Source organism: Leuresthes tenuis, unplaced genomic scaffold (assembly GCF_036924035.1).
Source record: "Leuresthes tenuis unplaced genomic scaffold, fLeuTen1.0.hap1 SCAF_12, whole genome shotgun sequence".
Taxonomy (NCBI): domain Eukaryota; kingdom Metazoa; phylum Chordata; class Actinopteri; order Atheriniformes; family Atherinopsidae; genus Leuresthes; species Leuresthes tenuis.
Genome location: NW_027325366.1, coordinates 15,304,103 through 15,328,202, shown reverse-complemented (window position 1 = coordinate 15,328,202; position 24,100 = coordinate 15,304,103). Strand labels below are relative to the sequence as shown.

The following is a 24,100-nucleotide window of genomic DNA, read 5'->3' as shown; positions in this document are numbered from 1 at the left end:
TTTTAGTGGGATGTAGTCAATTTAAAAAATCTAAAATCAAATGTGAAGTCACTGTCAGCTCCTGATTTGATCTTGGAGGTATAATGACATAATATATTCCCTGTACACAGTATCTAAAAAGCTTGCCGCTTCAATAATCATCCGATCAGATGTGACATGTGTTACATCTCCTCTTGCTGACAGCAGTAACTGACACATTGTGGAGTGTCAGGATAGTGTTAGCACCAAGCACTGGAATTAAATTAACCACGTAGCCTGAAGCACTAGAGGAGCAGTGCCAGAACAAGCTAATAATACAATTTTCCTCCCTGTTAAGCCTTCTGTTTCCTGGTCCACTTCCCCCCTCAGACATGAGAACAAATTGGTCCGATCCGATGGCTGCATTTTAAGGATATAGTCTCACTCTATAGGCTAAAAGATGAGGGGATGTATTGGCTAACGGGTCAGAAGAGGGTGACAGAAGATTTGACGGTTCGATTTCTTCAGAGGTATAAATCTTCAAGTGAAAACCAGACTGTGTTTAAGAGTAAGGCTGACTGTGCTTAAGGAGGTTCAATGAGTATATAACAGCTGAGTTATAGTGCCCTCTGTTAGCAATTCTTATTTTTCTTCCAGACAACTCTAAAATATTTGATGGAGAAGGCCAACAGATAAAGTCAAGATACTCACAGGAATTACTGCTGTCATCCTTGGTCCCATCAAGAGAGCCATCGGGATTCATTTGCAAGTAGTATCCTTGCCTGCAATATAACCTGGTCACTATGCCCTTGAGCTGGGGATCTGCAGGAGAGAAAGTATAGAGAATATTTAACACTCTTACAGAAAAGCAAATATATTGAAAAAAATGAACTATTTGCCTCTAAATAGCAAAGGACTCTGTTCAATAACATTTTTTCTTTTTTAAGGGTTTTTCGCAACAAAACACCATGAAACAGCACGTGACTTTCCATGTGTTTTTCCATAGGCTAATCCCAAAGCCACCTTTCAGGGAACATAAGCCCCATCCTGCTCAGTGATAGACCATCCAATTATAAACATCAGAATTAATCTGTGGCTGTCTGACTCCCATAATGAACCCAACAGCACCCTCTCTGGGTCCTTAATATGTAGGGTGTAAGAGTATCTGTGTTTTGTCCCTTCTAGCTGATCCAAAAGGGGAATTAACCACATATTTACAGCAGATAAATTACTGCTGTGTTGAACTGGCCAGAGCCACTGTAGCTCAACATGTCATGTTGTACTCTTATTATTTTTGTTTTAATTTTTTTGGCATTTTGATGGGTTGTTGCAGCATGACAAAAGTGACAGTAAAAATGTCAGAGTAAAGGAGCATGAATATAAGAATGGAAACCTTTTAATAAAGCTGCATGTTATGAATGAATATTACCTTTGCTCAAGTCATCTGACAATGCTTCGTCATCCGTGTTCATGTGCAAACGTGTGTTTTGGGGTCACATATGTTTGATTTCATTCTAAGGAAGCGCTAAGGAGGTGAAAAATCAAATTCACCTACACCTAAATCATCTTTCTTGTAAGAGGCTGTGTGTGTGTGTGTGTGTGCGCACGTGTGTGAAATACATAGAAAGAAGATGGAGAGCATCAGCACAGAGGAGACCTCAAGAGGTCTAGTTGAGGGCAAAGTCATGCTTTAGTGGTCGTTTCTTTGCAGGTCAGGACATTCCCTTCTAAGATAGTTTGGTCAAGTGAAGGCATTAAGTAGCTCTGAGATCATTCCTGCTGGTTGACAGTGGTGAAAATGCCTTTGTTGGTAGATCTGAACAACAACACTTCAGCATTCAACTGGGCTGCCTTTTTGCTTCCCCAGATCAGTGAAAATGTGGCTTTTCAGAATCTGACTGTATGAATACCTCCCCTCAACATGGTGGACAGTATTTATGTGGTTTACAACAAGACTAAGCAGTCCAAAGTGTTGCAGTCATTCAGCCAGAGACAGACGTCAATGTGCAGACATTATCCTTTTACTCTTTTTCTGTGTTTAATGTCAGTCAACCATTGTGACAGCTTTTTGACTGTTGAAAATTAGCCAGTTGACATTCCCTGGGTTTAACAAAAGTAACAAGAAGACCGAAAGGGAATAGATTCCTTTTTCTCTCGGAGCAGTCCCAATTCTATTCATGAAACAGCAAACATCAGTGTTTTATGCATTTTTTCACATGGATCTTTAATGAGTGCACAATTCCCGCAAGGAAATACTTTTGTGTTGATACACAAAATTGGCAAACCTGGGTCCGATTAATGACTTTGACCAGCCTTTAAACACTGTGGTTGGAAGTGAGATTGATTCCGGGGACAGATCAGTGGAGAGCAATCTGTAATAATTAAAACTGTCTAACTGGTGGCTGGTTATGTGAATTCTTTGTGTATATGAGTGTGAGTGTCTGTGTGCGGGTGTATGTGTGCGTGAAGTGAATTTGGCTCTTTCATTGTGCTATAAATCATGTGATGCTGGTCGTGTTCCCTGGGGCAAGCAAGCCAGTATATCTCACACACACAGATTTTCCCTTCAGATTTTTCTTCTGAGCACCAGCCAGATTAAGATGGAAATCTGTTGAAATTTGGGTAATTCATCCAAATTGATAAAGACTGAAAGACAGAAAATTGGATTAGAAAAAGTAAAGTCAACCACCTGGATTTGACTAACAAACAGGTAAGAGCCTCCCATTAAACAATTACTGCATGGATGATTATGTTTCAGCTGGCAACAAGTTATTTAACCCTAATTAATGCAGTGAGGGGGCTGCACGGTGATGTGGTGGTTAGCAACGTCACCTCACAGCAAGATGGTTCTAGGTTTGATTCTCGACTGGGGCCTTTCTGTGTACAGTTTGCCTGTCCTCCCCGTCTATGCGTGGGTTCTCTCCGGGTACTCCGGCTTCCTCCCGCCACCCAAAAACATGTATGTTAGGTTCGTTGGTGACTCTCAATTGTCTCTAGGAGTGACTGTGAGCGTAGATGTTTTGTGTGTCTCGTTTGTCTCTGTGTGACCCTGTGATGACCTGTCCAGGGTGTACCCCGCCTCTGGCCCCATGACAGCTGGGATAAGCTCTAGCCCCCCCAGGGACCCTAAATTGGATTAAGCAGGTATAGAAAATGGATGGATGATGCAGTGAGTAGCTTCTCGTTTTTTTAAACAATCACGTCAGAAGACACATCCTGTGGTCGTGGAAAAGATGTCAATCTGTTTCAGAAGGGTCAAATTCTTGGCATGCATCAAGCAAAAAAAAAACATCTAAGAAGATTGCTGAAACTACTAAAATGGGATTAAGAACTGTTCAACACATTATTCAAAATGCAATGGAAGAAGGTCTGATGAGTCCAGATTTTCTTTATTTTTGGACAGGCGGAGTATACGAGTCTTATGTAATTCCAAGCAGTGGGCATCTCTATGAATTTGCCTTCAAATACCAACAGCAACACTTTATTTATGACTGACAGTTAAATTAATTTATGATAGTAAATGCATTTGAGTGACATAATGGGTTTTGCTATTCTAAAGAAAAGCTGCCCGGCAACTGATGCAACAGTGGTTGAGGGTTAAACTCACTCATGATAACACTTTTTTTTTTCTTTTAAACCTGGTACAATTTACCATTTCTTATTTTACTGACTACGGAGATTCTCTTATTTGTGTACTTGTTTATAAAGTATTGGTGAAGTTAAGAGGTGAAGTTTTTCAGAATCAGAATGAGCATATGTAACCTCTTAACCTCTTAGAAAAGGTGTAAGAAAAATATAAAGGAAAGGTTCAGTTCTTTCAGAATGACACTGCTTTTTCAGAACTATCAAACAAGCTTAGTGCAAGGTCATTAAAATCCAGACGTGCTTTAATAAATGTCGCAGTGGTATTTCCTATGTTGAGAAGGTCTTTGGCTCATCTTTCTTCTGTTACTCTTTGTCTGTCTTGTCTGTTTCATTCTGCTTGAAAATTAGGCCCAAACAGTGAAACAAGGCAGTTAATCACAGATGCTGGACTTTCCCCACTCACAGCAGTATTGGTTTATACAACAGATGCACTCTATGTTTCCACATGCCACTTCTTTGTTTCTAGGGAAACAGAGTGGTGGTTTGGCATCACAAGAGGGAGGAGGTTTCCTTGGAAAACGACGAGCATCAGAACCATACGATCTCAAATTGTGTTCTTCTGCAGCCAAGAGCCTCTATACATATAAATAGGACTGTCCCAAAAAGGGTGTGGTTTTATTTCTCTCTTAAGTGGCCTCTCTACAGCTCCCACATTATTTTTTATTTTCTGTTGTGTCATCCCAATATGTGTGCAGACACACATGTTCAGTTCAGTGCAAGGCAAGCAGAGCATGAAGTAAGAACCCGGCGCACACACACAGGCACAGCTGCAGCAGCACTCGCAGACTGCTGTCAGCCCTGCCCTGTCTGACCCACTTTGGATGTTTCTGGAATACAAGAAGGGCTTTTCCAGCCTGCCAAGGAACAACCCTCGCTGTGTTACTTCTATTGTCACATAAAAGCAGCTCAAGCAAAGAATACCGTCACCCCTTTCCTATTCCTTTCACATCAACCACATCTCTGTCATGTCAACAATAACTCTTCTGGTACAGAGAGCTCTGAAAGCTGACTGATGAAACACTGCTGTGTCCTGTCAACATGCTCACAAATAGACCTCCAAGGTGCAGGAAACCATTCATCTCAGTTGGGTTTCTAGATCATGCAAGTTAATCTAATCATCTGATCTGGGTAAGATGGTTTATGGATCTAATCTAGTGGGATAATTAGAGGCAGAGCAGTGAGATTATGGGTCCAAGCTGCATGTGTCCCCCGCTCACTTGCTGGATTGGAATAAGATAGGATTTACAACTCACATTAAATCCTTTAAAAATCAGGGTGATTGCTGGCTCTGCCTCTGCCAATAAAACACATGAATTATTTCAAATTGAATTGACTGTGACAGACAAAACAAACTGTTCCTGGCATTTTCCCTAAGGCACTAACGGAGGACAGGAGTTTAGATCTGTGTGTTTTAATAAACACAAGCGGAAATTTTTTAATACATTTCTGGACACTTAATTTCCTTTAGACTCTCATAATAGTAATATCGACCGCTGGGATAGGCTCCAGCCACCACCCCCCCGCGACACGACCGACAGATTAAGCGGTTATAGAAAATGGATGGATGGATGGAATAGTAATATCTCAAATAAAGGGACATATAATAAATATAGAGGAGAAGTTAACTTTCTGTTTATGGTTAAGTTTGAGTATGACTCAAAAACACAAAGTATGTTTGTGGCAATCAATGCAGCCCATAAGAGTTGATAATCTAGTGTCTCAATCAAAGGATTAATATTCAGTGCCAAAGTGAAGACAGGACTCAGGGCTCTTTTTAAGTCTCCCCCACTCGTTCATCCTGACAAATCTTTGGATGGCCAGAGATCTGCTCTGTTCTTTGCTCAACTGTCACCACAAAGTGTCTTTCTCACCTGGGAAATGAAGACAACTGGGAAATTCCACCTCACAACCAAATGATCTGTGATGCAGTTGGCCTTCCTCATGCACGAGCGTGCAAAAAAAAAAAAGACTTTCAGGCTATTATACTAAATTAAGCTAACCAAACAAGTCATTAGTCTTTCTAAGTTGTGTGCTTTACTGATAATGTAGCAAGCAAGATAAACTAAAGGAGGCAGAGAGGAAAGAAAGATATTAATGGATGAAGTGAAAAAAACAAAAACAAAAAAAAACTGCTGCTTTCATGGAACCCTCCTGACAGCAAAGTCGGACATAATTTTGTTAAGATTATCCTAATTCTCATGTGTGGATGAAATCAATGAAGTGCATTCCCATTACGGACATTAATCACAAACAGTACAAAATAAAAATTTCCCTTGGTTATATTTTCATTTTAGTGAGTCTGCCTCTCCTTCCAGGCAGCAGGGTTTCTCTACCTGAAGCCCCTGAAGCCCCTTGACACAATTAATTGTCCCTGGTGCTGACTTCTACTGCAGATTCGCATCACTTTTCAGAGAATCAGGAGGGCCCCCCGAGTCGCTCTATAAAATACTTGTTAATATTGTCAAGTCATCTTAGGGTCGACTTGACATCCACAATTCTGACTTTTAGATTTATTTGTCCAACACATATAGTACACACATTTAGATCTGCTGACATACTGAACAATGCAACACATCAAAAAGTAAGAAAATAAACCGGTTTATAGAGCTTTTCATGATTTCTCATGCTGTTACTTCCCCAGCCACACATGACAGCATCATCTGTCCACATCTGTGGTCACGGGAGTTTCAGGACAAAACTGGCAATACCCAATGACAACATATTTATGCCACAAGCCAAGTGAGAGGTGACAGGCAATTATATACATAAAAATTAAGACAGCCAGTCACATAAACCCTAACACATAAACGCGTATGGCAGAAGCAGAAATAGCAGCCTGAGGGATAACGGTTTATAAACCTTCCATTATGATGAACCCTGACCTATGTCCAGCTGTGTCCTCTGTGGGCTGTTATATAGATCATGTTTGATCAAAGCTCTTTCAATCCATGTAATAAATGAGGGCTAGTATAGGAGACATTTCACTGTGCTGTCAGTTCTAATGTGAACGTGAACAGTATGAGTGAGACTCACCAATCAAAATGGCTCTCTTTGTGGACAAGATGAAAGATTAAAGGCTGTTTCTGTGCCTTTTAAACAAAGATAACATAGACTGAAATATCAGTTTTCCATAAACCATTGAATCAGCTGAAGTCAAAGCACATCTGATGCAACAGGTATGATATCTGATGATTCTGAGGGGAGTGCGCAACCACCTTCCATCCTTCACAAATATGAGAGATAACTGGAGTGATGTGTATGATGTGAATAATCTTAATTCCTTTAGCTAAGAAAAACTCCCTTTGGTACCATTTTCTACAGAAAGACAATTATTGGCAGTGCTCTTTTAAAATCCCAGGCTGCCACATTACAGCGAAAATGTTCATGACATTTTCATAATTAGAATTAATTTCAGCTGGAGTCGTTGGCCACAGAATTTGAGAAAAGATTGTTTGAAAGGCGTATCCTCCAATCCGAAGCAGCTACTGGCCTTTTTACGCATAGAAATGAGTTTAAATTTTGGCTATTGAGGAATGCTTATGTACTCGACAGTTCAGTTTTATTACGACCTGGCCCTTTATAGGGTCAAAGCAGTGGCGCCTCATTGTGCACCTGTCTAAACCCTTTGCGCAGCTCGTCGGGAGCCTGTCATCTTCCTGGGATTGTGTATAAATTAGAAGTATCATTGTACTATTTCAACCAATTGCCAACATTCAGGAAACAAATATAATGATTCCTCTCAGTGAGCGTCAACTTTTTACGCATGACGGTGAAATTTGGTAAATCTGTTTATTAACAAATTTAAAAAGATTTAGTTGTGCTGTAGGTACCAGTACGGTAAACCTATGATCATTTCAGGGCTAACTAAACTGTCAACCAATGATTGAATGTATGAACATGCTTATACTGAGTGCAAAAAGCTCATATGCCAACAAAACAGGCACTTCGCACACCGAAGTTCCCAGACCTTGTCTCCGTAGTCTTCGCTTCCTGAGGCCGAAGATGCGCACTTTAGAGAAGATGTCCACCAGGTTCCCATTGCAGAATCCCTTGTTCTTGTTGGGGCTCTTTCTCCGTCGGTTAGTCGAGGGTCGATCCAAATGTTGCTCCCGCGCCTGTCTCTTCTGTCTGATCAACCCACTCGCGATAGCAGCAGCCATGGCTCAAAATGTCACAACTGCTCAGGTCCAGTCTGTACACGGAGCACAGACTACACAAACAGCCGCCTCTTAGAGCCCGTAGCCCGGGTCACAGTCCCATAGTGACAGCTAAGTGGTCCGTTCCGTGATGTCAAATATATATATTTTTTAGTGGCCGTCTTTCTTTTCTTCGTCCAAATACTACATGATAAGTGCGATATTAGACCAGGTTGTCTTTATAACTCGAAAAATTGTTGAACATGGTGGAAGAATGAGATGACTTCATGCGTAAATCCACACATCAGTGACAACAGTCTTGATTAAAAGCAATGTCAAACTCGAGCGCACCGAGCTTTCAGAGGGTTATTCATACCTTCACGCTGTGATCGTTCATTGTCTGTTAAATTTTCTGTGGCATCGTCTCCTTATAAATGCAGGGTCCTCTTTGCAAATGCACCCACTCTTTCCTCCTTTCACCCAACGTTTTCTCCTTCTTCTGTCAGACGAGGTTTTCTCTGTTAGAAGCTGCTTTAGGCTGCGGTGGGGACAACCGTGCATGTGCGCCGCCAGCAATTAAACAAACACAGACGCCTCCTATAGAGATCACCACCCGGCTGAAGGCACAGCAGCCGGAGCAAAACGAACTCCAAGTTTTCAAGAGGGAATCGGTGGAACCCCCGAAGAGCCAAGACGAGTGTAGCTGTTATCTTATAATCCAACTAACAGTGGTTCTACAGGATGATGGTCTCAATACAAAATTTCTTCACTGCATCCGACATCACAGTCCATACGGTTGAGCGCAATAAGGAACGAGGGATAGAAAGAAAAAAAACCCTAAACTGATCTTAGTCCTTTAATGACGTCTGCATTGTGTGACAAGCTGCCAACAAACAAACTTAAACGCCCCGGCTATCACTACATAATACGACCCACTGTGTTACAAAGCCTAATGTGAAGGAAATGCATATGTGGCGATCAGCGCTTTCTTGGATTAAGGGCGGTGAATCAAGTCACTGACAAACAGCGCAATTTATTTTCCCAAGATGGAAAGAAAGAAAGAAAAAGCCGTCGGGAAGCCGTGGTCTCTCATTTTAGTCTATATGTCCCAGATCTACAAATCTTCCTCATCAACAAGTCCTAACCGCTCGTTAGTACACGCCTGAGTGAGGAGGGTGGCCTCCCCCTACCCCGCCCTCTCCAGCACCAAGCCCCCGCTTGAAGGAGAAAGAACAGCAGGTCTGCATGCTGCTACTAGATTGCAAGATTTTACTCTCGAGCGTTTGAGATTGTTCTCTGCAGTGGGCCACATTTACTTCATAATTAGACATCTCACTTTAGAAATGATACAGCTACCCCTGGGCTGACAGTGTCCTAAGTGTGTCAGTTTTTCACGAGAAATTCACAATAGAGTTTCTATAGTTTAAACATACAAAACGGCAATCCAAGAATATTAATGTAATTGTGAGCTCATGAGACAAAAACAAACAAACAAACAAAACAACAGCTCATTCACATGTTGAATGGAAAAAAATCATATGGTCGGGCTGCGAGCTTCATTTCCTCTGTGTGGTTTCAGTACCAGGGACAGCGCCGCTAATTTCAGCACCACATTACGATGGAGGGAAATATTTTCTTCAGACGCGCATTATAACCTTTACTTGAACGCCCACCTCAGACTGTGGGATGTCTCAGGTAAACTGCGAACGACTACACTGAACTAAATGCTACCTAGACATGATACCTCATGTGGACGCTTAATTAGACGTGTTCGTTCCACACACTGAAAACATTTTCTACGTCTCCTCGACTTGGGGTGAATATCATTTAAGCCTCAATCACAGGCACAAAAATCAAAACTCAAGAGAGCCATCTGCTGTTTGTAGCTGTAATTAAACATGTGGGCTCATGGGGAACTGGAGTGTTGTATTGCGCTGCTATGTTTTGCGTTCATTCTCAGCACGCCAGACGCACCTGTTGATATCCAGCTGTACGGATGTACATTAGAGGATGGATTGAACTCAAAATGAACAACAGAAGGTGTCTGAGAACAGATGTCACATTCTACAGCTGCACAGTGGAATGACAGCGTTGTTCTTGGACAGAAGAAGAAAAATGACATCCAGTTTTAAAATCCAGGCAAAATTCCTTAGCGATGGCTCATAAACAGTTCACGGTTTTGGGACCACCCTTACAAATAAATCATGCTTAGGAATGAGCATTCATCCCACCTCTCTCCACTCCACTGACTCCAAAACATGCTGTCGATGATCCCAAAGTTTTAGCTGTTGAGGAGGTTCCTGCTTACTGTGCTGTTCGGCGCGGTACTGTGCATGCAGTTAACGCTCCAACCAGCAGCGGACACTGTCAGCTCAACAATGGTCGCACAACAGCACAGACACCAGTGGTGTCACCATCTGTGTTTCTCTTGCTGACTTACACAAACAGCTGTCTTCAGTAGTCTGTGCCAGTTGCAATGCAAAGTAATGGACAGCAGATCTAATGGAAGTGAAATATTTGAATGATTCTTTAAAGTTACCTACATTAACTAAAATGATCATTTGAAACAGTAATTTACGAATAAAAAATTGTCTTTAAAAAAATAATATAAAAAAGCAAACGATCAATTATACCCAGTTTAAGTGTTGAACAAAGTTAAGTAAATCAGTAAAGATTGTTCGACAAAAATACTCCCCTAAATATACTAAATGTTTATATTCCATTTTATTATTTCCATTTTATTTATGCTTTCGTCAGCAGAAGCATAAATTAGCATTAGTGTACTTCAACAATACAACAATACAAGTATCCTCACAAACTCTACCAATGTGATGAAATTGCAAAGAGCAAAAGCATCCCTTTAGGCTAGATCCAGGTCCAGAGGAGAGGCCTTACACATTGGCTTTTATCATTTTAGTCACACAGCATAAGGTCGAATGCATGGATAGTTTTCTACTCAAAGTGCAGATATTCACATCTGAAAGCCTTATTTCTGAACTGGAGGATCAAAAGTAATCTACAAGTCTAATTCAGCCTTTTCTATGAGAGTGAACACAGTACATGATGTCCAAAAAGCATGTCAAAACCCCCTTAAATCATTCATGAAGCAAAATAAGGCCATACATACCTACATTTTTTTTCCTCCTGCTTGAGAATGTATGCGAGTCCATGGCAGTCCCATGCCATCTCTTAGTCAAGACCTTTGTCCTGTGACATCTAATACCCCATTTATACTGGCCCCTCAATGATCTAATATGGTTACTTTGAACTGACAGTCTGCCCCAAGCTGTTAACATTAATTTGCCCACAAAATACATTGCAGTCATTCTCTAAGTTGGGTCAAGGAGAGAGGCACTTAGATTAACAAATTTCGACACTTTGACTAAGTCTAGCCACAAATGCAACATGACTAAAAGTTGCCTTAGGATGGACTTTGCAAGGAATGAGTCAGTCACTAATAAGGACTGTATTAAGTAAACACATTTCAGCCTCTACACCTCTATTATCACTACAGTCTTGGTTGAAAATACTAGCAAGCCCAATACCATGTACACCTCGCCTTCATGGAAAAACCCAAATGCATTCATTCAATGAGGCAAAAGCCACAATGAATGCAGACACAGTCTCATCAGGTCAGGACATTTAAATCCAATCTCCTCAGAGGAAATTGAATTATTCTACTTGGATGTCGTGCAGCCAGGGCACAGTAAATGTCACCCAACAGAACTGGGGTAAACAACCCATTTGATTAGTGTTATTACTTTGCTTGAGGGCCATGCTTTTTTCTCACCCATCTTGACACAAAGAGCATGCGGTGGACTGAGCGATTCTCAGGTCCAGTGATTTTTAAAAAAAAGCTTTACTTGTCAGAATCAAATTACTATGCATTATCAAAGAATGAGAGTTAATTTAATTTGAGATGAATAATGGTTTTACTTAGCTACGGGATTTATATAATCTCACTTTCTCTCTCCTTTTATTCCTCCCTATGCTTCAGCTATTTAATCATTGAGTATCATAAGTCCATCTACCGAAGCAATAAAAGCTCAGAGAGCCCTTTGTACACTGTAAGTATTCTACATGTGTATATGTCTCATTTACTTTGATGAGTCTAGTAGTTCAAGCTAATTAGAGAGCAAAGATAGTTGACTGCTCATTGAGGGCTTGTAAGGGGTAATGAAAGTAGAGACTTTGGTGAGGCTTTGCAGAATAGCAAAGGTCAGAGTTCAGAGGGTCATGAAATATGTTCAGGAAATGTTTTTACCGACTAAACTGAACATTATGGATCTCAAGTAAATGTATATATAGAGAATATTGAGTATGCATAAATGCATTTCAGAGAAAATTTGAATTTACATTTGGCAGGTATAATAATCACATGGTGTTCTTAGTAAATATCTAATTTGGAAAGTTCCGTTGCTGCTAATAACTTACATTTGTTAATCTTACATTTCCTTGGATAGCTTTTGAAATCATTCAGCTGCCCCTCTGATAAGTGTCTTGTCCCATCAACGGACTCTTTGTATCGGTATTTGTTATTAGTCTGCAGTCTTGATTAACTTGGTAAAGCTGCATGTGAATCAGCTCTCCACTTGGTGCAAGATTTGGTTCAGAATGTCTCTTTAGCTCAAATATGAACTGAACTGTCAATAACAGCTGCAGAACAACATGACAAAACAGGAGTCGCATGCTAAAGAGGTAGCTGAATGATACAGAGGACTGCCACAATAACAATCTGTACAGTCAACAGGCAGATAAACAGAAAACAAGACTGGTTGGGACAAGTAACTGAACTGTCAAAACGAAATACTTTACTTATGTCTATATATTCTGTCTATGTTCACTATCTAAGATTTGTGTTTTAGAATGCTGAGATTTAATTAATATATTTATTCATTTGACAAGTTAAATCCATCTTGCAACTTTCTAGATTGGAAAACCAAGTAGTAATCTTAATTATAAAAGAAATTTCAAACATCTAAGTAAATTCAAACAAAAGTTTGAATCACTGGTCCCAATCTAAAATACACAAAACACAAAAGAGAAGGAGAACGTCCGTTACTTCTATTCAATAGTTTTCTAAAGAGTTCCCATTCAGTGGTGACAAATAAATAGTAAATAATTTAAGCTGAATATAACATGTGAGGGAAGCATTAAATAGTGGATCAGGGCCTTCCTCATGACTGTTATGGTCAGAGTTTTGCTTCCTCTACCTTTGATATTCAGTTATTCTTACAGCAGTTTGTGTGAATCTGAATTGTTTTCAGACCACCCAACCCCCACCTGCTGTATTTATACACCCTGTTCACCACTGCAACTTTACAGGTTGTTTTTGTAACTGGTTCCATTTAGTGTCACTAACTTCCATCATTCTGTTCACTCCTGATCGGTTTATTGATTGTTTTTCTGATGCTATTGCTCTGGATTCTGCCTCTGCTTGGACCTCATTTTATTCCCCGAGCTAGGTTTTGTAACCTTGAACCGTCATCATGCATGTAAAACAAGTTTTGTTTTTAGTACCAGATTGTATTGTTTTGATTTACTGTTCTTGAGCCTCAATCCTTGTAACTGCATCCTTGTAGCTTCAAGGAGTGATCACCAATGAAGACATTTTTTAAGGGACACAACAATTGAATTTCCCCCCCATTGGTGGATGAATAAAGTATTTGTCTATTTCTATTTTTGTTCTATTCTATTTCAATGCATTTCAGAAGATTAGAAAACAACCTGAGAGAGATTTAGCTAAAAGATAAAGTGGAACAGTTCACACACGAAGTCTGCTAAGAGACCTTTAAATAGCTGGTTCATTATCTCATGCAGAGAGCCATAAAATCATTTCAACATACATCACATAATCGCCATTAGGTATACTAAATATGCCATCAGAGAATATCTATAGCCTCTTTACAACATGTCCCTCTGTTGTGAGTGTGATGGAGTGCTGCACTTCCCTTGGCTTTTGAGATTAGAGCAGTCCTGAGGTGTGGAGCTCTCCGACAGAGACATTAATGAAACACGGTGGTTTCAAACTGTTCGCTCCATTTACCAATAGCCTACCCCGACAATGCAAAAAAAGAAAAGAAAAAAAGAAAGAAGATGTAGTTAACACTAGTTTACAATAAACCAATTTCAAGTACAAAGAAACAAAAAGAGATGGTAAGCTGGAATATATGTGGAGGGGTTCATTATTGAACATAACATTAAGCTATAGGTCCTCTGTTTTGTTTTTTTAAACAATTGTCTTTTTTGGCTATTTTATCTTTAATGTCATATAGTAGAAAAAAAAAGATCAATAAAAAAATTAGGTAGCTGGGCAGAACACTCTTTGCTGACGTCGTTATTTACAGAAAACTTCAAAGAGGAACAATTTAGATTGTGTTGCAGTGGCTAAACAAAGTCCTACGATCCCCTAAAGAGCTATGTTTACTTACCGACAGGTTAATAGCTCTAATCACAGACAACGTGTTTATTTGGGATCAAGCTAAAAGTATTTACCAGCTTTGGGAATAAATACTCAAATATAAGAATAAAAGCATCAATAGCCTGACATGCCGTAGCAGAACACTGCAACATTTCACTGAGGAATCAAGATACTGGTCACACACACATCCTCTTAGTTCCTCACTCTCTCCTTTGCCTTCTGTCTTACACACACACACACACACACACACCCTGCTACATCCTTTGATCCTATTTTAAGTCTGCAGCATTGATGGAATGTGCCTTGTCAGCAGCACTGCAGAGTGAGGTTCCTTGGAGAAGCCCTGAGCATTATGGGGGAATATTAATTAGTCCAAACCTCCCTGGCAAGGCCTTTCTGTTGAGTTGAAGGCTGACATGAAGTGTGTGTGTGTGTATGTGTGAGGTAAGGTGTGGGCTGACTTGAAAATATATAAAGTATATTGGTGAACAGATTAACATGAATAATTTACAGATGCAGGTGAAGGAGCTGGGAGCATTTCATTTCAGAAAGACTTCAAAAAATGTTAATGAGAGTGAGGTCAGGCCAGGTAAAGCTCAATTTGGGAATCCACAGATTATATGGAGAAATGGAGAAATTCAGGCCTGTAACTGTTTCTGTAGTTGTAAAAGATTTTATTTTCTGTGTCTGCAACATCGGCTTGTAAAAAACAAAAAAAAAACAAACAAACAAAAAAAAAAGCATGTTCAGCTTAGGTATTTTAAGGACATAAATGGGGTGACTGATCCTCAGGTGTGATCAGTTTTCATCTTTTTCTGAGCTGGCTCCCTGTCAAGCTACAGACCACAGATGATACCTGAAAGGAACGCAGGTGTAAGAGGGCTACAGGCTAACTAAAGGCCAGAGGATAGCTCTGATTGGATGACTGACACCTCTTATAGTCAAACTAGTGCACTTACACACAAGCTGCCAGATATTTCCGACATTACATTTATTTCTAATTACAATGCCTATCCCAAACTCTAACCTTACAAATGCATGCCAAACCTCAATTCAAACATTACCTCTGACCTAAACTTAAACCCCAGAAGTGGTGTTTTTTCATACAGGTAACAAAATGTGTACACGCACACACTACAGAATCACATGAATTCAAATAAGAGTCTTCCTACAGTTATGTTTGAAAATACTTTTTACCTCTAATGGTTGCGTGAAAAAGTGTGTGAAATCTTATGTTGATGCATTGCCTTGGTAAACAACAAAATTACATTCTTGAATGTAATGTAACATGAGCATTGTGAAAGGATTTGTTTTAGTCCAAACCATGATCTTTCCCTGACCCCAACCAAGTAGTTGTGAGGCGTAAAGAGCAAGTGAAATCAAAAGAAAAGAGTGTATAAATGAAAACAAGGAAGACAATACATTTTCTGTATTGGGGTTGAACTGGAATCCTACAGCAGAAAGCAATGCACAGAGAAACACCATCCATTTCCCTCCTTATGCCGACTTTGTGGCTTACTTCGTAATGCATGCTTCCATTTAGAAGCATTCTTACGTGTTATATTTCAGGGTATGAACATTCTATATAGTTGTTTATAGTGTTGAAAATGCTATTGATAATGCTCTAATAGATCATATTTGATACCAAGAATAAACAACTAATAAGCTTGTATAAGGAACTTGTATGAAAAACATGCCTTACCTGTAAATCTGATGCTAACATGTAACTTAAATAATCTGCTTAATTGAGGGCTTGAATGAAACTCAAGCCCTCAATGAGCCCTTGAATGAAGTCCTGTTATAAGATAAACAAAATAGAAATTGTTGGGTTAAAACCTTCAAGAATTGATTTGGAATTCTGAGAACAATCGCACAGCATTAATATGCTACAAGAGAAGATTAAGTCCACTGCATGCCTGAATGTTACAAAATATCTCGTCAGGACCTGTTAACTCCAGGAACCTGCGCTGGATGCGGCAGCGAGAATCATGTGGAATATAAGCCCGGTAAAATGGCAAATGATTGTGTTCCCAGAATCTCGTTAAATGTATTTAGCAGAAAATGGATATCATATTAATCATTTAGCTCTACAAGTGTATTTGTTACATTTAGACAGTGACAATGAACCATTTCCAAACATAAGAGTGTATCAAAATCTTTTGGTGCATGTCTAAAATTAAATAGAAGAATAATTCCAATTCTTATACCACATGGATGAACGAAACTACTGTTTCAGTGCAGAGACTCAATAATGAGTTAATAGCAACTTTCTATAAAATATTTCTTCTTGCTGGTAAGTTTTGTTTCGCTTCTAGATGCCCATTAAACTGAGCTCATGTGATATGCACCATAGATCACCGCAGAGTAGGTGTCTGAAGTGGACCTCTGCCTCTGATTGAAAACACCAACGAAGTCTTCCCTAAGAGAAAATGAAAGACTAATGATGTCTGTAATGACCAAAATTATGGTGCTAATCATCATTACCCAGGGGTGCACTGCAACCCTCTTTGCTCTGAGAGTAAAGTAAAAAAAAACAGATGACTCTGTGCCACTGCCGAAGTGATCTTCATGTGCATGAGTGCTGACTGAGAGATAATGGAAATTATGAGGTTAAGACTCTCACATGACAACAGTGATTAACCAACAGATATTACAACACCTAACGCTGCCACAGATCAAATTTACACAGCTCTGAATATGTCCACAACTTCACATGTGTAGCCTACACTACTGTAACTCTTATCTAAGGTGCACCACAGTCATGTTATGTGTAGCTTATGCTTGATGCGACAGCCAACATTCATGATTAAATCGAGTGTGAGATGTCCAGGATGAAAGGCACCACAGCAGGACAGCCATAAAATGCCTGGACCTGAATGAGAAATATTAAAAAATACAAATAAAAAAAGGCAAATTAAAACAAGCAAAAGCCTAAATAAAAATGATGTATTTCTTTATGTACACTTGCACTGTTTGTAAAAGTATTGGACTGTGAAAAGTTCTTGCAAGAACAATACGGTGAGTATTTAAAAAAAAAAAGAAGTTTTAATCAGTTAACTATACATGAAGTCAAGACAATGATAAAAAATAAAACAAAATAAAATTGTCTTTAAAACTTTAAAGCTTCACAAGCAACACTTAAATTATTAAACGTACTGGCTGTATCTTAGAAAACATCTCTATCCATTTATTTAAAACCTTTTGTGTGGAACAGGAGGATTACTATCTATGAATTCATGAGATTTTGGTGATGTTCATATGCTGCAGAACGATGCATGTTGGATGACAATTTAAACTAAGAAAAAACTTTTGGATATTACCGCATACAGCATAAGCTAAAATTGCAAATATTATATCTCTAATACATTTTTTGCATCAGTAACTGGCAGCTGTTCTTGTATGAAAAATAGGGTTTTTTGATCTTTTTAAAAAGGTTTTCAGGAGTAGACGGAGCATGGGCAGTTTCTGGGTTGATCACAGAATTACATATTTGCTGCTTTCAAATAGCTTTACTCCTTTTTAGCCACTAGAGAGCAGTGCAGAGCTAAACAGGACACTACTGCAGTCTTTCAAAAAACATCAGGGGACGCTGAACCGCTATGTACAAAGAGTGTGTGACACAACTCTACAAAGTTACATTTTTCCCAAAACCAGAGGTTCCACTTTTCAAAGGCCTCAACAGAAACAAAACCCAAAACGTGCCGTCATCAGATGAGGCCCCATTAACCTCAGTTTTCAGTGCAGCAACATGTCCTGTGAGGATCCAGTGAATTAAACATTAAACACAGGCTACATTTTCTGACACCATAACACATTCATGTTCATGCTCCGTCTTAAAATGAAACAACTATATCTAGATTACTAGATTTGGACAATCCTCTGTCACAGTACTGGACTGAACTGAAACGGAGGCTCTTAACAAAACAAAATACTTTTTTTTTTTTTAAAAAGAGTGCCAAGATGCCCTCAAGTGGCCAGAATTGGCTACATAACAAATACTGCGTCTGAAAGTCTGATGCTAATATCCGTGAGTCCAGCTCTCGTGTTTGCAGATCTATCTTTCTTTTAATCAATAGCTATAAAAAAAATTTTAAAATAAAAATCTGACAGCATGATGAAAACAGAGACGAACACTGTGTGGAGTTGTGACCTATCTACAGGAAGTAAGACCATAAGTAGTAACTAATATTAGAATCAGTAATGATAAGCCATAATCTGATTGTGGATTTCTGGGTGTTGTAAAGCACTCATTGATCCGCTGTTGGTCGTTCATATTTCTTATTCATGTAGCACACATGGATGTATATGTGTATGAGCATGTATATGACAGACAAGAACGACAATTAAATAAAAACTTAAATAAGGAAACAGAAAAAAATGTCTTTAGATTTCATTTCTGTGTGTTATGCAACAGAAGCACAGTTTGCTTTATGATATATAGATCCGAGCCTTAGGATACACAATTCCCAATAGCATTCAGTAGTGCAGTGTTGTAATACCACAGCACACATGCACTCATTTAGCTGATCATGGCTGAAGTTAAGAAATCAATCATATGTCCACAGCTGGAGCCAGGTTTACATGGACTTATAGAAAGCAGATTTGACCCTTTTACCAATCACAGATATTTTGAACATTTGCATGAATGTGGATCAGTCCGTGTTGCGAAGACCCTCTAAGACCTCCTTTTCATTTTTTGCATTAGGTATTTCAGGTTCTTAGTCTCTGAAAGAAAACAAAGTTGTGAATGTCAGCGTGGGTGATAAAGAAGACGAAGTGGCCAAATGAAAAGCGTGATGAAAAAAGTGATAAAATAAATGACAGTGCAAAGACTGAATAGAGTGGAAAGAAGTATTTAAATGTTTCTGTCTTTTTAAGCCTAACGGCCTTTGAAATAATAATGACAGAAATGTGAACTTTATAGACATGAAGCCATGATTACCTTTAAGCCGTTTTTTTAAGTCACTGTAAAAGTGAGATATAAAACAGAAAAGCAAGTTTTTTAAAAAAGCCCACGAAAATAAAGTGTTTCATTTGCATGTCTGCTATTAGAGCCTAATGAGAAATGACACATTTGTAATTACAGTGAACTGTAATTAGCTGATGTGTAAGAGACCAGAATCCTTGGTCTTTACGACTGGGATACCAAATGGGGGAGGGAGGGGCATTTAAAATCACTTTAAATATAAGGCAGAATATTTCTTAATACAGAGGAAAAATATTTTTATTTTATTAACAGATGAAACAGACAGATTGACGTGACTTGATTTAAGACTCTATAATGTGGACATTAATGTTTCGCTGCTGAAGCTCACTTACCTCCTCCATCACGCCTACTTACAGAGGAGGTGGAGGAGGACGAAGAGGTGGGACATGTTTTTATCCTGAGCCTTGGGGTATTTAAGAATGAGATCTTGATGGCAGATGTTGATCGTGTTGTTGGAGGCTGACACACCTTTGACTTCCTGTTACTACTCCTACCGCCCATTAGTGGGAAAAAAAACCAAAACGCCAACATGTGCTAGACAGATTGTTGTAAAATACACTATATTGCCAAAAGTATTCACTCACCTATCCAAATGATTAAATTCAGGTGTTCCAATCACTTCCATGACCATAGTTCTATAAATTAAAGCACCTAGGCACGCAGACTGCTGCTACAAACATTTGTGAAAGAACGGATCGCTCTCAGGAGCTCAGTGAATTTCTGTGGTGCTGTGATAGGATGATACCTGCCACCGGTCGAAAAATTTCCTCGCTACTAAATATTCCACAATCAACTGTCAGTGGTATAACAAAGTGGAGCTGATTTGGAATGACAGCCACACAGCCACGAAGTGGTAGGCCACATAAAATAACAGAGTGGGGTCAACGCATGCTGAGGCGCATTGTGCACCGAGGTCGCCAACTTTCACTTAGTACAGACTTCCAAATTTTACGTGGCCTTCAGATTAGCTCAAGAACAGTGCACAGAGAGCTTCATGGTATAGGTTTCTATGGCCGAGCAGCTACATCCAAGCCACACATCACCACGTGCAATGGAAAGCGTCTAGTGTAAAGTTTGGTGGAGGGGGGATTATGGTCGGGGGTTGTTTTCAAGAGCTGGGCTTGGCCCCTTAGTTCCAGTGAAAGGAACTCTGAATGCTTCAGCACACCAATTTTGGACAATTTCATGCTCGCAACTTTGTGGAAACATTTTGGGGATGGGCCCTTCCTGTTCCAACATGACTGCGCACCAGTGCACAAAGCAAGGTCCATAAAGACATGGATGAGCGAGTTTGGTGTGTTTATAAGAGAGAAATAGTGAAACAAATGAGAAGCATAAGTACTTTAAACTTTAAACTCATTTGCCATTTTATTTTATTCTTAACTGGGATGTAAATTAAGTTAAAAAAAACACATGTGTGCTATGTTTAGAATAAAAAAAAAAAACAAAGAACCCACACATACACAGGGAGAACATGCAAACTCCACACAGTAAGGCCTCAGCAATTGTCATTCAATACTTCTATTTTTCTATCTACTATTTTTTCTAACTTCAAAGCATCCATTGACCCTCTTTCAAACTTAGTATACAACTGCAACACATAAATGAGTTTATAAATGATATGCCTGCAAATGCAAAAAAGTTTTTACTATATACACTATATTGCCAGAAGTATTCACTCACCCATCCAAATAATTACATTTAGGTGTTCCAATCACTTCCAAAGTCATTCAAGCATAAATTCAAGCACCTAGGCATGCAGACTGCTTCTACAAACAATTGTGAAAGAATGGGTCACTCTCAGGAACTCAGTGAATTCCAGCGTGGTACAGCGATACGACAGAATGCCACCTGTACAACAAGTCCAGTCGTGAAATTTCCTCTCTACTAAATATTCCATAGTCAGTGGTATTACTGTATAACAAAGTGGAAGCGATTGGGAGCAGCAACTCAGCCATGAAGTGGTAGACTACGTAAAGTGACAGAGTGGGGTCAGTAGATGCTGAGGTCGCCAGCTTTCTGCAGTCAATCGCTCCAGACCTCTAAACTTTATGTGGCCTTCAGGTTAGCTCAAGAACAGTGCGTAAGAGAGTGGAGACTGTGAGCCAGGCCTTCTCGTTCAGTATCAGAGTCTGACCTCACAAATGCGCTTCTGGAAGAATGGTCATAAATTCCAATAAACACACTCCTAAACCTTGTAGAAAGCTTGCCCAGAGGACATGAAGCTGTTATAGCTACAAAGGGTGGGCCGACATCATACTAAACCCTATGGATTAAGAATGGGATGTCACTTGAGTTCATGTGTGTGTAAAGGCAGTTGAGCGAATACTTTTGGCAGCATAGTGTAGTTCTGTTTTTTTTGTTTAAAAAAAAAAAGAAAAAAGAATGTCATCAAATGTGTGAAGCCATGACAAAGAAAGCTGGCCTCAGAGATGGCACGGTACATTCTCACATTTAAGTCATTAAATATAGGTGCAGCAAATCCAGAGTGCTGTTGTATTCTTGTTAAATAGAAGAGTGCTGTTATGACGCATCTGTTCATGCAAGCATCTGGTACCAGTCCTAATGCAGTTGTATTGTTTGCACATACAGTTTCCACAATGTGTCAAAGTCAGAGAGTAAATGCAGAATATAAGTTGTACAACATTGCTTTGTATAAAGTTGTTTGGTGTAAACAGAGATTGGGTACTGGGCTTCAACATAAGCAAATTAGGGTCAGTTTTCACATTTCACACATTTGGTGATCTAAGAATTCTGCCTCCTCTTTTCTTTTGTTCCCTCTTTTATTATACTCACATTTAAACATATTTACTGAGGGACATGGAAAAAGATGGTGTTGTTTAAGAAAACTAAAACAGTCTGCTGTGCATGCACACAGTTGCTAAGTAACACAAAGGAAGCTCCCCAAAGTACACTCCAATAAGTTCAGTGGCTTGTCACATGCCTACACATGGTGCACAGGTAAACATAATGAGTCAGGTTTGCATGTCTCTCTGCCACTCAGTTCTTCGTACCCATACAAGAAGGCTGATTAGTAAACATTGTTTGGAACCTCTACTGTAAAGGCGTGCTCTTTTGATAATGTAGGCACCTGCTGCTGGTTCAAATATACAAACGAACCAAATTTTCGATCATATCTTCAAAAAGAAAGAGTGCAAAGGGAGAAAATGTAAAAAATAAATAAAAATTAATGTGCCTGAGAATGAGTGAAGAATGTGAGACAGGGAGGCAGAGACAGAATTGCACTGCGCTGCTGCAGCAGGAAAGCTGGGCCATGTAATTTATCGGTGCCTATACTCATAAAACATGAATCTTGTCCATGATGTGCTGAATCATTTGGTGTGCGCACCCACTGGTCCATCACCCGCTCCCACATACATTCATGTGTGTACACAAGCAAATATGCACACCCACACCAAATCCATCTCTCATTCACACACTTCAGTATGACACTGCTTTACATGACACAAACTCAGATTCAGTTCAAAACTCAAAGCTTCTAAACGCATTATGATTAACTTAATGTTCAAAACCACATAAATATGCGCATTTACATACTTTTTGTGAGATCTCTTGATTGACATAATCAATTCCCAAAAATGTTACCCCTGTTTCTAACTATAATGCTAACCACGTCAGACCCCACCTGAATGAATACAGACTTAAAGGAAAACAAGCTCCATCATTCATATCACCTCCAACCACACATACACACACATAATAAAAACAAGCTGTCCCTCCTCTGCCCATACCTCCAATCCCACCATCCTCCTTCCTCTTACCACACCTGATCTGCTAGTGAGAGCATTCCCAAGAAAAACATTTAATTATATGCCCTCCCTCTTTGAATCAAATAAGTGGCTGAGTTCAGCTGTTCAGCACAACAGAAGCTCAATACAACCGTGAACATGACTTCATCTGGATAAGTCAACTCTAGTGCAGCATTAGCTGATTGAATACAATGCCATCTCACTCATGCTAAATGAGATGGAGAAGCAATGTGCATTAGCAACATCTCATGTTTGGAGACATTTGTAAAAAAAAATTAATTGGACTTTGCTCTGAAACAGTACTTTCAGTAACAAGTGTTCATCTTCAGATCTAGCAACAATTACTGAAGACTATATCATATTCTTCAGTAATTACAAAAATGAAACAATATACGAAGCCCATTATGCTTTATTATTTATGGAGAGAAAGTGAGTGATTGGAGGGGCACCAAATTGGATTTAAATTATTTGCTTCTCAGTGTCACGGTAAAAGTCTGCTGCCAATTTTAGAATGAATAAACTCATAAACCCTATATCTGTTTGGCATGCTGCAGAGGGAAAGTTGTTTCACTCCAGAGCTGCCTAAATGTTTAATTTTCCGCTTATTCATGCTGAGCATTTAAGCATAAGCGTCATGTTCAAGGGGGGAGCGCTTCCACTGAGAGACAGAGCCAAACTGTGAGTACAGGACATCCTGAGTGATTACCGAGAGGATGGAAACTTTTCATTTCTGATATAGCTCTTCTTTTTGCGTGTCTGTTTCACCTATTAGCTTCCCAAGTCACTGTCTTCATCTCTATGCCTCACATAATTACAGCAAAGTAGCTGGTACAGTAACAAAGAGATTAGAGTGTGCTCACATGCAGAGGGCAGGCATTGATCTTTGCTCCAGAGCAAAAACAGTGGACACTTTGTTGAATATTCATGGCCTTCCGTGCTCCAAGGTGAAGTGTCTGGGGGTGGATGGGGGAAAAACCTGTCAGTGAGAGGGTGCTAGAACTTCATGGAAGACTGTGAATCCAGTGGCCGCCTCACTCTGCTTACTCAACAGTCTCCCTTTGCTCTTTGATTTTATAAGCCCAGCATGGCAATTGCATGCGAGGTCACTAACGCACAATGCAAAACACTTCTTTCAAATATATAAAACATGTCTTAATAGGCTTGTTTTCCATTGTTGATGCAT

The 24,100-nt window shown here is 39.5% G+C and overlaps 1 protein-coding gene across 3 annotated transcripts in view; it reads right to left on the bottom strand.

Moving 5' to 3' along the window:
• fgf14 (fibroblast growth factor 14) overlaps window positions 1-24,100 on the bottom strand; it is a 115,707-nt gene that overhangs the window by 27,264 nt on the left and 64,343 nt on the right. For 2 of the 3 annotated variants that reach the window (XM_072396598.1, XM_072396600.1), the window contains exon 2: window positions 670-780. In XM_072396598.1, the coding sequence (XP_072252699.1) occupies window positions 670-780 (111 nt within the window). Of the gene's footprint in view, window positions 1-669; window positions 781-7,570; window positions 8,877-24,100 lie in introns of those variants that run through there. The other variant, XM_072396599.1, reaches the window with a different exon arrangement.